Source organism: Patagioenas fasciata, chromosome Z (assembly GCF_037038585.1).
Source record: "Patagioenas fasciata isolate bPatFas1 chromosome Z, bPatFas1.hap1, whole genome shotgun sequence".
NCBI classification, from domain to species: domain Eukaryota; kingdom Metazoa; phylum Chordata; class Aves; order Columbiformes; family Columbidae; genus Patagioenas; species Patagioenas fasciata.
The window spans coordinates 52017530-52034104 of record NC_092560.1 but is presented as its reverse complement, the minus strand read 5'-3'; the positions used below and the strand labels follow the sequence as shown (position 1 = coordinate 52034104).

Genomic DNA, 16575 nt, shown 5'->3' with positions numbered 1-16575 from the left:
TAAACCCCAAGCCTCAGAGACAGATCTCAGAAACTCAGGGCACTGAGGTATGCAGTGTGGGATGAACTCAGCTGTGCTACTCTAGAAATGGTGATACAGTTATCTCCAGGGCCAGTAGCAAGACTTTCTAATCTTGACAGTCAAACGAGATACCAGGTGATGGAGAAAAAGTATTATATTACACTTATATTTAAGTGGAAGGGTGGCAGCTACGGGCTAATAAGCCCAAAATGAAACCCCTAACTTTGTAAATGCCCATGAGAAAGAAATAAAGACAGTAAATAAAATTGATTAAACTATCATAATCAAACTAAGTAAAAATGGCTATCCTGGATGAGATTAAACCTCTATACAGCCTATTATCTTGTCTCTAACAGTGACTGAAAACAGATGTTGAAGAGCACTATGAAGATTATTCAATCAAAATAGAGATAGGAAAGTTCTCTGTTACATCACATGGAGAGAGATTCTATCAAATTAACAAGTGGAACAAGACTTTCTTTACTAATGTATCAATATAGAAGTACAAGCAGAGGAAGAAATATCCAAGAGCTACCTGAGCTGAGTGGCAACACTAGCAAAAAAAAACCCTGGATGCTAACAAATAAATAAATAAATATATTCCAAATTGTTACACCAGTTGCTATAAAATAATATTCCAATGGGAACAGTACAAAGAAAAGAACAAAAGAACTGGTTATATTTTAAATTGAGTTAGATGAACTCACGAAAACCATGCCATCTGTCTGCAACAGAGGGGCCCTGGATTCAGAGACACTTTGCTTTTTCCAGTTGTGTATTCTTAAATAAAACATAGACCGTCACACAGAAAAGTCACAACATTTCCGATAGCATTATAAACTAACTTTATGGCTGAAATGTCTTTTATTTCAATTTCATCTTCCATTCATCTTCTAACTGTAAAAACTACCAGGCAAAGTTATTTTTTCCTACCATCTGCCTTGCTTAACCATCAGCATCCCTCCTCTTTCTTCCTTTCTTTCCTCCTGCATTTTCTCCAATTTCTTCATTCTATGTCAACAGTTCGAGAACCTGTGACATCTGAGGTTTTACCAAGAATTATTAAAAATAAATAAATAAATTAAAAACTTGCAAACCATTTTTATTCCTACTTTTGATAGTTATGATTTTCTTCATACCTGCAGTGAAAATCACCAGTCTTGTTAGACAAGGTAAGGATGAGCAGTAGAGGCCCAAGAGCAGACTGCAAATCTAGATGACAACACTGTGTCAACATTCATCCACAATGTATTCTTTGGAAAACAACACAGAACCATTCTAAAAAGGAAATTGTTAAATTCTGGCTGAAGTTAACACCTTTGCCTTGTCATTTAAGAAAGCAGACTATTAACTTTCAAGATTTCTTTCCTGGTAACGTACACACTGCAATGATAGAGGACCACACTATTATATCATCCTGCAAATGCTTCTACTTAGCCTGTGAGTCTCTACAGAGCTTTTATAGTTGCATCATTCCACAGACATGGTTCAGAAAACATTAAGGTGATTTGTTCCCCTTTTATGGACTTAAAGAAAATCATTCCTTCAGAGAAATCTCTTTCTACAGAGCTAGAAACAGGCTGTGGTTCCTTAAAACAGGAGGGTGCCTTGTGTATTATCTACAGCTACTTCCACTAGGGGACATTCATGCATGAACAGAGAATATTATGTAAGGCATGTACAGACGTCACAGGAGGCAAGTCCTGCAAGTACTTCAGCCACAACAACACAGTGCTCTGTGTATGTTAATCTATCACATATATATTTTGCATCTCAAATAAATGCTATACAAAAATCAGAAGCAGAAGGAAATCAAAGATAAGGGTATTGCTAGAGGAAAAAGACTTTGTGATAAACCTCCTCCTAATCCATACTACTACTAAAATGTTAACAAAAATTTATTGTCACTGTTTGCCTCTCAGTGTTTTTTTTGCTTAAACAGTTTCCATTCACAAAAACATTGTACTGTGTTTCCTATGTCTGTATTATATGGCAGCCTGCAGTAGGAAGCACGTGAAGACCCCGAAAACATCTCCTTCCTTGGAAGAAAACCTTAAAGCCACATATACTTGCTACAGCTCTATGTGGGAAGAAAGCACGATGCTGGTGTCTTGTCCTCTAGTCATACAGGCTCACAAAGTTTAACACAAAGTTCTTCAACGAAAAATTGTACTTAAGTGTTGCAAAACTATAGTTACTGTACAAAAATCAAGGAAACAGTTCAATCTGTTCAAAATAGACATCTGATTACCATAAAATCCACTTGATCAAGATTCATTTGCTGTATATTAGCATTTATGTAACAGACAACTTTGTTTCATTATGTAAAATACAAGAAATGATGCACAGAAGGAAGACATATCATATCTGTAACTCACGAGTGATAAAAATGATGCCTCATTCTTGATTAATAAATTAAGCTGAGAAATAATAGATGAACATGGGAAAAGTACTCTGCCTGTAGAAAACATGCAGTTATTAAAACAATAACTTGATTTCTAGAAAACTAAGACTCAATAATGTTTCAAATTCTCTCTAAGCCTTAACATTCTTTCAAAAGATAGCTATAAAAGAAGCCAAAATCTCTCGAAAAGCTGTCATGTAATACCAGGACATCTAATGAGATGTCACTGTCAGAACTGGTTAAAACTAAACAGAAGCATGCTTCACATTTAGCAAATTATCCACAATAGCCACAGAAATATAGGTAATTTCTTTCATAATAGGTTATTATTACCTACACCTGACTCCATAACACAAAGCACTGAGTCAAGGTTGTTTACATTTTTCCCAAAGAAAGAATTCACATAGTTATTTTTTTTTATTTTAGTATTTTATTTTTTGTCCTTCACTGACTAATATCTGTGAAAGATTCAATTTCAGAAATCACTTATATTCTAAACCAGATGTAAATTTCCAACAGACTATCAAAATACAGCAAAAATAACTGAGTAGGTACATTTAATATTCTGTTGAAAGTATTACAAAAGTGGCCCCCACTTCTAAGGCGGTGTACACTAAATAAACCGTGACTTTGACACAGCTGATGTTTTTTTTAATTTCCAAGAAACTTGAAGTAGAAATTCATGATGCTAGTCAAGTGTTCATCTCCTAGAAATAGTACACAGTAGTCATTCATTCAGATACAGTAATGTTGACTATAATACTTAAAATCTTGCAACAAACACTCAGAAAAAGATTCACTAGTGAACAGAAGATTTTAAAAAACTTTTTAATGACTCTTAAGATTTTAGAAGACATTTTTAGACATTTTTAAAAGACATTTCCGTCCATTACTTAACATTTAATACAAAATTACCACCTATGTCTTGCTTTAATAAATCTTAGACTATAATTCATGGACATTCAATGAACTTCAGCCTTAGATAAAAGAATTGGAAACTCATAATTGCAATTCATATGCATTGCTGTCTATAAAAGTACTGGCTTTCTAATTTATGTGAAATGAAGAACATGAATCACTTGAATCAGACACCAGCTTCACACACACACACACACACACACAAACACACACACGTGTATATCAAATTTCCAAAATTACTAGAACCACTTAAGGACAACAGGCCAGTTAATATAAGATGGCACAGCTCTGTCACAGTCAAATTAAGTTAATTCAGTGTATGCTACCTTAGAAATATGGGAAAAAAATTCATTCAAGCCACTGTTCTAATTGCATTGTGGTGTCCTCATTTTCATTATATCCTTCAAACCTATCTCAAAGACATCTGAATATTTTCAACGTATTGTGGGTTTTTTTCTGTATGTTCTTGCTGTTATAATTTGAAGAAATAAACAGATTATGTAAAGTCTGTAGTAAATAAAAGTTCTCAGTCCTCTGCAGTAGATCATTTTTCTCGTTCAGCATCCTCAGCACCTGAAGTACTCTGACTTTTTGTTGTGCAAGTCATCCATCTTTCCCTACTTCAGAGATTACTATTTGTAGCAAGACATTGCCTTGGGGCTTGGGGTTCTTTTTGCACAGCTATATTGTCTCATACATGTTTGTAATACACTTCATTTTCAATTATAGTCATCAAGTTAATATAAAGCCTCAGCTTAGTCAAATACCCTGATGGTTACACTGTATCACATCAGCAAAGGGTCTGCTTGCAAAGGTTTAAGACAGCTGATGAAAATAATTAAGAGTTTCCAGGTGATTTAAAGTGCTCACAATCCAACCATTCAAATTCTATGAATATTTTTTAATAGGCAGAATCAAAAAGCCACCATCTAAAAAACAAGCACACGCAAATCAGTTATCACCAGGTAAGAACGAAAACTAAGAATCACAACCTCCTCATTCTCTTGCCTCAACATAAACCCCCCAGTTTGGTCAAACACCAGTTTTCTATAAAGCTTACAGGTTTACCATGCCATCTGTACTTTGATTTCAAGAAATAAAAGTTATTACTTCAGCAGAGGTACATATGCTTGTATAGTTTCCTAGTCTTAATAAATTAGACAAACTAGCAGACACTTTGTCCATCCACAAGATATTTCTTTAACCGAATGCCACAGCTTTATTGAACCTTAAAACTGTCCCATAAAATTACCTATAAGCATATAAGTCAAATATGTCTAGACTGTACCACTTCAGTTACCACAGATAAAACTCAACAGCACTAGCAGAGACCATCAGCTGTCATAAACTTAGCCCACTCAAATGGTCTCTGCAATTATCAGTAAAAACACCTAGAGAATAAAGTACCATCTAGTTGGCAACCAAAAATCATTTCTTTAAAAGATAGCACAGTAGCATTTTGAGAAAAGATGGAGTGAATTTTAAATACTTTGGATGCTGAACTGGAAAGCTGGAAAACAATGTTAACTTAAACTATCATTGATTTTAAACAACAAGCTTTTGTTTGTAATAACAGTCCAGATAACTTTCCAGTCCAAACAACACAGCTTTCAGTTGCTATACCAGATTGAAATTTGAGGTAGTAAAAGATACTAACAATGCTTCCAGATCCTCCACAGGAGAATCTCCTATTAGCATGCAAAAGATGCATGAGGAGAACAATTGTGTTACTAAGATGAATGCCAGAGTCACCTGAAATTCTCAAGACCAATCTTAAAACTTTGATGTTGACTTTCCTGAGTCAACACTCAAGAATGGAGAGACAAGCACTCTCATGTTTAACAACCGAGATGTCATTTTGATAGCTACTAACAGGGAGGCAGATAAAGTGCCAGAAGCACCAGAAACTTTTAAGAGGGAAAAGAGGAAAGGGGCTAGGAAAACAAAACAAAAAGCCTCATAGAATGGAGGGATTAGTATGATGCAACAGAAGATGAGAAATCAAAGTGAAAATTGACATTTGCAGAGGTTGAAGCAGAGAGACAGAATTAATCTGAATGATTCACAAAGTTAATTTGAGTAATTACACTGCGTTTGCCTTGACAATTTCATTTGGAGATGGGGAAAAGAATATATCATAGTTTCACAGAGGGATGTTACAGGGGAGTGGCATTCCTGCAAAAGCAGAAAAAGTTGCAGCCCTCCATTCCCAGTGGCTGCACACACTTACGAACACCAGCTTCAAACCCTTCATGTATGCATCTGCTATATTCTTATAGGGAGTTATACTGCAAATCTGTTATTTATTCTTCTGTTTGAAGGTAAGTAAAATCCAGATTCAGTATCACAGGCAGTGAGAAGTCCATAACCATTTACTACTGCAACTTGAGTGAAAAAGTAGAAAATACGTTCTTCAGCCAATTTCAAATTTTCAGATAAATATTTATTGTATCATGTTTGTATCATTACTGAATATATACCTGATTTTTTTATTCCATGTCTGCAGTATTGTATGCAGTTCTGGGCTCCCCAATATAAAACAGATATGAACATACTAGAACTAGTCCAGCAAAAGGTTGGGAAGATGACTAAAGGGTTAGAGCATCTGTTATATGAGGAGCAGCTGAGACAACTGGGACTGTTGAGCCTGGAGAAGAGATGGCTCAGGGGAATCTCAGCCCAATGTGTATAAATATTTGATGGGAAGGAGTAAGCAGACACAGTCAGACTCTTCTCAGTGGTATTAAATGAGAAGACAACAGACAACAAATTGAAATACAGGCAATTCTACTTAAACACAAGACAAAACATTTTTACTGTAAGGGTGATTCGACACTGAAATAGGTAGTCCAAAAAAGGTTGTAGCATCAACATGTTTGACGGTATTCCAAGAACAAGATCCTAAGCAACCTACTCTAGTTGACTCTTGAAGAGGTTGGACAATTCCCAGGGGTCCTTTCCAACCTCAAACAGTCTGTGATTTTATATTTAAAAACAAATATATTTGTTCAAAGTATTTGTCCAATAACTATGGAACTTTCAGTAGGTTCATTCAGCTGGACAATTGCTCTCTCACTAGCATGTGCCCTTACAAGAATTAAGAGAACTAACACTACAAAAGTGTTATTTTTGCCCAGTTCTAACAAAAAGGCAAGAAAAGGCAGAAGGTATACTAAAAAAAAAAAAAAAAAGAAAATCAATTATAAAGCAGGCAAAGAAAGAATTCTACTTGTATTTTGTTATGCTACAGTAAAGAAAAAACAGACTGACCTTGATTTTTCACTTTTTCTTACTGATTTTATACAGAAAGGATATGGTTACATGGGTATAAACCAATACGTTATAACAGAGAAACAAGCCCAAACAGCTCATTTGTTATTGTTTTCACTTTCTTTGTTTTTAAAATCTGCAACTTTCAGGCCACATAAGCTGGCCGCTTTAACACAGTGGCATTTCCAGTAAAGTATAAAATCTTGTTAGGTAGCAAAATTTTGAATACTTTAAGCACTTATCTCAATTTCTGCAGTTGAATAAAAAGCTCAAATATAGTTTTTGGTTCCACATCAATATCCTGGAGCCCCATGCAGATGGTTTCACATTAAACAAATAATAAACTTCTCACATTATTTTCAGAAATTTTTAATTATCTTCTTCTCTTACAACACAAATTATTACAGTGCAAGTAAGGATGTCTTACCCTGCTTCTACCTTGAACCTTTTCACTGAAAGAACTGTAAACAGACTGCAATAAGGAGAAGAACATTATATCATCATGGGTGAAAGACTGAAATAATTACTGCAGATTTATCACAAAGAAAAAAAAATCAAGTAAAAAAACCTGAGAGGTGTTTTACAATGGTAGGATTTTTGAGATTACAATGAAATCTGGAAATTATTCAACATCAGTGCTCCCAGTCTTCATAATGCGATGTGGCACATGCTGCATGAAACAACAGATGAGTTTGTTAACCTTTAAAGACATATGAACATACTATAATCTTTGCAAAAGCAACAACTGACGGCACTGCTCCTGTTTGGAGGCAACTGCTCTTCACTGCTCCCATCAGCTGTAATACAATAATTTTAAACCCAAGCAAAATGCCAGCGGCTCAGCCACCAAGCCCTCCCACCGCAGTCATTCAACACACGCACAGCCTGACACAGGGAAGAGGCACCAAGAGACCTGCTGGAGGATTTTCTCAACCCTTCCACAGTGAAAGCAGGCTCTGCTTTTCTTCTTCCCCTGAGCACAATAAGAAAGGGCATTTTGAAGCATTGCAGCTAGCTGCAGCAAGAATGACCAGAGTCAATGATGTACACAGCTGGGCATGAGCTGTGAGAGAAGGCATGTGTAGGCTGCAGCCCTCATCACACATATATGGCTAATACAGTAAAGATTTAGTAAAACAAAATGAAATTGAAATTTCAGTGAAATGCTACATCAAGACCTCTATCTTGAGAAAACAATGTACATTAGCTGCTATTTACTGCATGTATTAGAAAAAAAAAAAAAAAAGAGCCAAAATGCCAAGCCAAAACAAAAAGCTCATCTACTGGCTGAATAAGACAAAGGCCTATCCACATATCGGTAACTAGGCTAGTGTAAACCAGTCAGGCACAGGTTATGCACCAAGGACAGCAGTCTGTATGCAAAACAGATCCCTTTGCTTTGCCTGCCTCACAACAATAACCTCTACTGAATAAAAAAAAAAAATGGGGAGAACTGAACGGGCTATAGATGAACTGCTCGTAAAGTCACTGACCACTGATTTCATCCACCCTCCACAGACCAGGCATAATACACAGAGAAGACTATGAGCCACCAACATTTTGCAGGAATGAAAAACTAGAAGACGACAGTGATGCTCTTCATTAAAGTATTGTGAAACAGGCACTATGGAAAAGTATCCTGGAAACCCAGGGAAAATATTTGTACCCCTCCCACAAGAAGAGTACTAATAAGTTGTGTACAAATGCACTGTGAGTAGCAATTTGGCTGGGAGTTTCTTACGGGAAGTGGGAAGGCTATTCCAGACCTTTGTCCAGTGTGAGTTATGGGAATAGAAGCATTGTTTTTTTTCCAGAGGATACTGGTGAATATCTCCAAACTTCAATGATGGTGCTTAACTAAGTGTTTTTGTATGGCACATTCATACATACACATGGCAGCAACTGCTTTCTCTGAATTCTGAAGTTTTAATAAAAATGAGGCAGGAAAAAAAACAACTTTTGTCACTCTTAAACTTACTTTTGTTCCTACTGAAGTCAATGGAAAAATCTGACTGCAACAGACTGAAATTCATGCCTCACTACTTTTGTTTTCTGTATCATGGTCAGTAATGCACAAGACTGTCTGAAGTTCAAATTTCAGCACACAGATATATATTTTCTCTGTGGTACTGTTTTTATTTGAAAACTGAATTTATATATGCTCTATTTAGCTCACGGTTGCACAATGCACATTACTATCACAAGCTTAGTATTGCATAAAAGGAATGAAGTAGCTGACATGAGTGTTTATAAAAATGAACCAGTTAGCATAAATGGACAGTGTGCTTCCCCTCTGTCAGGCCTCTTGGTATTAATAAGCAATGATCTATATGTACACCAGTTAACACTTTTCATTGTGTTACACCATACAAAAAATAACTCTTGGTAGCTTTGGTTACAAATCAGAAGAGCAACCTTACCTTTTATCAGCATTTAAAATGTTGCTGACAACCTTAACACATGGGGTTTTTTTTAAGGCTCACAGTTACCTTTTAGCTCTATTAGCTTTATTGACTCTACTAGCATAAGAACTTTTTCTTAATACCTTTGCACTTTTTTGTTGTGTGTAACTGTATAAATGCTTCATAGACCACAAGAAATAAAACGAAAGTAAAATTATTATTCAGTTACCTGCAATGACTATTTATTGCCCTGTTTGGACCCCTAGGCAGATCACAATAAAGTTGCTGTGCAGTGCTTCTCTTACATAAAGAATCATACTCTGCACTTAAAATATACACCCAGGTACAGTTCATGATTGCATTTGTCACTAAGGACTGCAACATAAAATCAGAAAAAAGACTGCTGCTGGAGAGATTAGCAAGTTTCGGAACAGGCAACGCCATAAAACACCCTGCTCTCAGTGCCTGAACTGAACCACAACCCCAGCTACAGCAATAAAAATCATAAGAAACCTTCAGTCCCTCTCACATCTCACTGACCAGATCTGCATATACAGAAAGCATATCCACTGAAGACTCTGCGAGCAAAACTGTTAAGCAGGCCAGCATTCAGAATCCACACGTAAGAAACTGATTTCCAACAGTAGGAACTTGTATGCTCTAAAAACTCTCCCTTCAACTGGCACTGCCTAGCAAAAGGAGTGGCAGGCCCTTGACATCTGAAGAGAACCAGAGGAGGGGGATCAGGAGGAGACAAAAGAAAATATTGAAATATTTTGCTATTGTTCTACCCACACTTAGGTTGTATACAGTATATTCTACACCTATGCTGTAATACCCCTCTCTCCTCACCTTCATGCAGCAATAGAAACCCAAAGCATTTTTTGTATTGGTGTTTGTTTTGCTGCCTGTTCATCAGAGATACTGACACATGATTGATTGTCCCTGTGTTAATCCTCTTGGTGGATACAAACTGTAGCTTCCTAGTTCCTGGATAAACCAGCAAGAACCTGAAGTGCCTTGTTGCCATCTGGATTGTTAGCTGAACACAAAACCAAAAATTGAATGGAAAACATTGGTTCTGAAATCATAATATTCTACTGCAGGTCTGATCTAGAAATTAAGACCCTAGAATACATGGCCACTCTCCACTTAAAAGAAAGTTGACTGGCCTGTTTATGGAATCAGGTTGTCTACCCCATGACAAGCTTTGCCATGGTGTTTGAGGGGAGTGGGCTTGGCATCTGCTAGTTCCATCATCACTTAGAAAACATTATTTGTTAAGTCATGCCCAAATTCTATAGATTACATCCTTATGGAAAATAAACACATCGATTGGATTAGAGAGGATTATACACTCCTGTCAGTAAGACATTTTTGAAGTATTTAAAGCAGACGAGATGGTAGACTACAGAAGACTGGAAATTTACTGATGCATGTGCAATGCCTATAAGGACTTCTGTTTCTCCTGCACCTCCATTTTGGATAATTCTAAACATTGGCAATAGTTACACAGCTGTTTTCTTTCGATAAAAGGCTGAAGCGTATTTAGTCAATTAAAAGCTCTGCAAATGTTTCACACATAACTTCCAGGAATTTGTTCTACATGATTAACTTTTATTACTACAAAAAGTATTTATTAAATGATTTAGTTAAGGTAAACAAGTGCAAGGCTACAAAAATGTGCAATATTATCATAAAAGCAGGAAAGTCCTAAAAAATAATATCAGTATTAAGATTACACAGATCTCCATGGCATGCTATCCACAGGTGTGCATGCAAATCCCCTACAATCCCCTCTAAAGTCATCAGAGAATTAGGGCTATATCATGCATTTTACATTCAAAATAGTTTAATTAGCACACATCTTCTGGTTTCCAGTAGTGCTCATCAACTCACTATTTAGGTATCAGACAGAAAAATATAGTCTGCAAAGCAAGACTTTATAATAACCATCTTTCTAGACAGAATCCAGAGAAAAAGGTCTTCTAACCAATCCTCTGGAGGAACTACAAAGTTAAAGCTGCCTGACCAATTTAATTTCAACATAGATTGGACCAAAGGAATAGTCAGTGTTACTCAATCCTCTGGTACCCCTTCGATTTTTCTTTGGAATATTCATCAAATAACAGAAACTTACTTCATATTAAATCCATTCATTTATTCCAGTATAAAAACACATGCCACTGTTGGTACACACCCACCTGGTGTTTCTTTTTAGCAAGAAGACAAAAGAGGCCAAGTCTCTCCTAAATTAAGTGCACCCTAAGGAGGCCTAGCCATAGTTCTCTGGACTTAGCACCACTCCATCCTAACTTGTCTCCCAGTCACCCCCCTTCTACATCCTTAGTCATTCGTGATTACCTTACCCTAGCACCCCAGACCAGCTAATAAGGGACAAAATATAGACAGATGTTCCACTTCTGAGCCACAATAATTCTTAACATGTACTTGCTTTAATCCACATGATTTAGTGATGTGTTTTTACAGAAAATGTGTAAGCTTCATGGTTTGTGCACCTAGATTTAACACTTCATCTTCTCCTCATTCCTCCCCTTCCCTCCTTCTAAATACAAAAAAATGTTAAAGCATCTGTTACAAAAAAGCTTTGGAATAGAGGACAGATGCAAATACATTAGTGTAAGCAAACTATAACAAGCTAAATACATCAAGATATACAAATCTTGTACAGCCATGATCCTTACTGTTATAGAACACTTCACTTTGAAGCAATGAAACTATTTTTCAACTTGACAGTACTTCGAACACAAAATCTTGCAAAAGATGCTAGGAGAGGACATCTAGTCTATCTCAACATCTAGCGCTACATTAAGTATAATCTAATAAATAAGTAAATAATTTCTATTTGAGGGTAACAAACAGGTACACATAAGGAAGAAAAAAAAAGTGTTCTAAAATGTTAGAGTTTCAATAATACAACTAAATATTATTGTCACTGCACAAAAAAGCCCTCATGCCCTACAACTGTAGCAGAATTGAAGTATTTTTTGACATAACAGTAATAAAGATGATGAAAGGCTGTTTTCAGAACACTACATTCCTGATTAAAAAAAAAAAAAAAAAAAAAGATATGAACAACAGAAAAGGTTGTAGCAAAACAGCTGAACTGCAGCAAACACCCAGTGAATAAAAAGGATAGTCAAAACATCTCCAGAAGAACACAATTTGTAGTGAAAATGGAAAGTGCAAACTTACATTCTCTAGTTCATCCTCTAGTTCAGGGGTGTCAAACTCATTTTCCTCGGGGGCCACATCAGCCTCGCGGTTGCCTTCAGAAGGCCGAATGTAATTTTAGGACTGTTTAAATGTAACTGCTGCAACTGCGGCTTCTCTAGTTTATCACTTTGCCTGGTCCTACAGTAAGGAACCACAAATAAAGCACAGGTATACTTCTGTGTGTAATAAACCAAAACTGGCTATAGACTAACTTCCTATATGCTTTCACAAGAGATCTGCCAATGCTTTCTAACAACTACGAACAAGCTATGAAAGAGATTGATTCTTAGCTTATCATACCATCAATTTACATTGCAAATGCATCAAGAGATCTTGTACAGATTTAGTCCAGACTATGAAAGGCAGACAATTAGAGCTACTCAGATGGTAAACTTCTGCAGACTTTTCAAACTAAATGTCACACAAACTGTACTTAACACATAATTATAATATTGCAAATAAGTAGATAATTGCATATGCAACCTTTGTTTTTTGTCAAGAGTATCACAGTTACCATCTCTGAAGACAGAGAAGAGCATTACTCAAAAGTTCATGTGTGGTTTTTAAGAAGATTTTAAAGTATTTTGATAAAATGTTAGTTATTTTCTCGAAACAGATGCTCTTGGCAATCCTTTCACCCTTCCACAAGTATAGTACTTAACAGTTACAGCACCATTTCTCTGCAACTTGCCTTGAAAATTTCACTCTATTTGGGAAAAAAGTTCCACACAAGTCATTTCCCCATCAAGCAGAGGTAAATCCAGTCCTCTTTCACAGATGCAGTCAACCAGAACAGACAAGTTTGCTTAGATAAAACATGCCACAGTCAATGATGACATAGGACCTCAACCTACACCGATCTTGTTTGCTCACTAGAGGAAAGCTAGAACTGATTATGTGCAGAGAATGATTTACATTCATGGGACAGACCACAGTACATCCTCTCCAGATCCTGAAAATGTGCTTTGGCAGCAACAGAAGCCAGTTCACTCTATCAGTCTTTAAAACAGTGAAAAAAATGCCATAAAAACAGTATTTATTTCCACTTCAAAATACCTCAAAAAATTACAAAGCACGAAGAGCAGTACATTAAGGTAAAGAAAGTTATAGATACATTTTCCAAAAAGGAGAAATCTGGAATTGTGGGTGTCAAAGAAGTCTAACAGCTGTGATTACTGAGTTGTGTGTTTATATATCTTTCAACATCATAGGAAGGACTGAGCGAATTTCAGATTGCTTCAATTAGCAAAAGTCTGTTGAATGAAACTTGTTGACAATGTTGTTAAAATAGAAAACTAATATTTGAGAGCAAAAAAACCACAGACTGTTATAAATGTCAAATACAGGATTATAAAGCAATGCACAGAGATTCTGGACTTGAATTTAGGAGCATAATCCAACCATCTGTCGACCAGTTGTGTACCAAAATAAAGATAACGTGGAAATCTCCAAAAGGACAGCCAAATTATTGTCCTTCAGATACAGCATTTCCCTGTTCATGAACATGCCCGCGGTAATCGCACTCTGCCTGTAGATTAACCCAGGGGAGATGACACTGGCCACCGGCAAAAGGAAGATTGCAAAGGCAATTTTGCCAGATAAGGCAAGATAAACACGGCGCTCAGTTCCCGGTGAACCAGCCTGCAGAGGCAGAAGAGACTTTGCCGTGCCGGTGCTGCCAAGCCGGGCAGGAACCCTTCAACCGGGGTGGTGGGTGCGGGGGGTCCAGGACACCCCAGCCCTCACCGGGTGGGAGGTGAGAGCCGGGTTGCTGCCTGTGAATATGCGGCTGTATCGTGCAGCCGAAAAGTTAAACACGCCGGAGCGGGAGTGGAGCCGCTCCTGACGCCTCTCCCACAGTCGGGATGCCGGCCCGGTGCAACCCAGAATCAGCCAAGGTTGCGGGTCCCGCCGCTCCGCCAAATGCCCTCCTCACGCGGCGGAGACCCCGCAGGAGAGGCACCCCGGCCTCCCGGAAAAAAAAAAAAAAAACAAAAAAAAAAAAAAAAACAAAAAACCAAAAAAACACACAACACCTCCGAGGGGTGAGCCGAGGTAGGAAGTCCCCGGGAAGAGCCACCTCGCAGCCGGGGCAGCACGACCGGACCCGGAGGAGCACTGCACTCGGGACACTGGGCTCCATCCATGCTGCCCCGTCCCGTTCTCGATCGCCGGGCACCGCAGTGAGGCATAGCCGTCAGCCCCGGGGCACGACCAGGGACTGCCCGGTGCCTAGCCTGGACACCAGTTGCTCAACCCGCCGAGAAGTGGCTAAAGGAGCCTGAGGGCGGCAGTGGAGCCCCGGGTGGGGGGAGCAGGGCCCACGGGCGAGTGCTTCTCGACCACCACGGGGCAGACGGAGGATCCGCCCACGCAGCCCTCCGTTTCTCACCTCCTTAAGTTCCTTAGCCACGTCTTTCAGATCCCCCAGGACTAATTCCAAGTCCTCAACGATGATCTTGATCTGCTCCTTCACCTTGGCTTTGGAGGCTGCCGGCGGCCCCTCGGACGGCGACGAGGAGGAGGATGCGGTCCCCTTGGACTGGGCGGACATCCTTCGGGGCAGCCCGGCGCGGCCAGGGGGCACGCAGGTCAGGCGAGCGCGGCGGCTGCCGGCCGCCCGGCCCCCTCCCTCCTGCTCCTGGTGCTGCCGCAGCCGCTGCCGCCGCCGCCGCCTGCCCGCCCGCGCATCCCGCGCCCGGCGCGCTGAGCCGCGCCGCGCTCCGCCGGGCGGCCGCGCTGTGCAGCTGCCATCGGCTCCCAGGAGCGGCGCGGGGACCCGGCTGCAGCCCGCCGTGCGCCGCGCCTGCGCCTCGCCCCGCCCGCGCCACCGCCCGCTCCCGCTCCCGCTTCGGCTCCGGCCGGGGAGACGGGCCGGGGGAGGAGCGCCCGCCGCCCCCGGCATCGCCCCCCCCGGCATCGCCCCCGCCTGCTCTCCTGGGGGGCGGAGGAGGCAGGGCGGCTCCTCCGGAAGAGGTGCTTCCCCCCATCGTCCCTACTCGGCAGCCCGAGGGGCCGAGAGCACGGCGGTATGTGGCTCTAGAGCCTCCGCGTGATCCCGGGGCATGGTGGCTGGTTGCACCAGCTCTGCCGAAGGAAAATGTTTACCCGCCAGAACAGCCTCCGAAAAACGAAACCGTTTTAGTGACTGGCTCATTTCGAAATTCCAGTCGAAGCAGATAACAATGGTGCTTGTTTCTGGTCAAAAAAGTCATAATTGGGAGGTGACTCTAGTACGGCTCTGCACTCTAAGCATCCTGGCACGCTTATTTTGGACTTCGCTGCTGTAAGGAGGCTACAGGAAGGACGATGTTCTGTAAATGCCACCGAACTGGTGAAAGCACTTGCATGTTTCTGCCCACCTCTATGTGGTGCGGTGCAAACACACAGTGATCAGTAGACCCCCTTCTACCCCTTCTAGTCAAGAAGTAAATGTTGTGCATCTCATCAGACAGAAATAAAAATGTGCGTGAGTCAGTACAGCTTTTATGAATATGCTAGCTAGCTCTTTCTCGGAAGTGGAGGCCAGTGCTGCTCCTGAATACATGCTTTCCCTAGCGTTATTGAGAGATTGATATGTAGGGCAAAAGCAAGAGATTGCTAGATATCACTCACCTCTGGTGGTTTTCCATCTTACTGCAAAAAGGTGGCATTGTTTTAGATGTTTCTACCTCCTACTAGCTATGAACAGCAAGAAGAGGGCATGCAGCCAAGCCTACTTCGAGGATCACGCTGCGTGGTTGCAACTGACTTTGATGCTTTAAATGCTTCTGAGAGTTTTGGCAGGCAGAGATGTTTTAACCTAGCTAAAGCAGGAGGGGAAAAGCAGAAACCTTGCCCAGAGCAGTGTGCCTGCACAGAGTAAAAATCTCAGCTACTCATGAACAGTTCATCTCTGGGGAGGGTGTGGGACTGGGATACGACTAGACAGAGGCTGACAGCACTTCTTACTGTCTTGGGTTAGGTATAATTATCTTCCCACTTTTTACCACTATAAAACATGCAGTGTTTGGCTGAAATAATTTGTTAGTGGGCATATATTGTAATTTTCTCTTTTTTTTGCCAAAGGTTTTACAGACTTTTTAAGCAATGTCAATGAGGCCATGATTAAGAAGAGTCCATATCTTTCCTCTTGACTTTCCTCAAGTGTCAGGGTAGATTTTTTTCATCTCACCAAAGCAAAAACTCTTTCAACACTGACTTATGAAAGCATTCCTGATGGTTATTTTTGCTTAACTGTTTCTGTATGAGCAATAACATCATATGATTTTTGAAGCTAGCAAAGTAATACAGTCAGAATTTCCAAGCTGCAGTCACCACTAA

The 16575-nt window shown here is 39.8% G+C and overlaps 1 protein-coding gene across 4 annotated transcripts in view; it reads right to left on the bottom strand.

Annotated features, from left to right (window-relative positions):
- Nucleotides 1-15157, bottom strand: part of PRR16 (proline rich 16) — a 155157-nt gene extending 140000 nt beyond the window's left edge. For 2 of the 4 annotated variants that reach the window (XM_065861189.2, XM_065861190.2), the window contains exon 1: nucleotides 14645-15157. In XM_065861189.2, the coding sequence (XP_065717261.1) occupies nucleotides 14645-15157 (513 nt within the window). Of the gene's footprint in view, nucleotides 1-12231; nucleotides 12391-14644 lie in introns of all 4 variants that reach the window. The other 2 variants (XM_071802204.1, XM_071802205.1) reach the window with 2 other exon arrangements.
- Between the last annotated feature and the right edge of the window lie 1418 nt (nucleotides 15158-16575).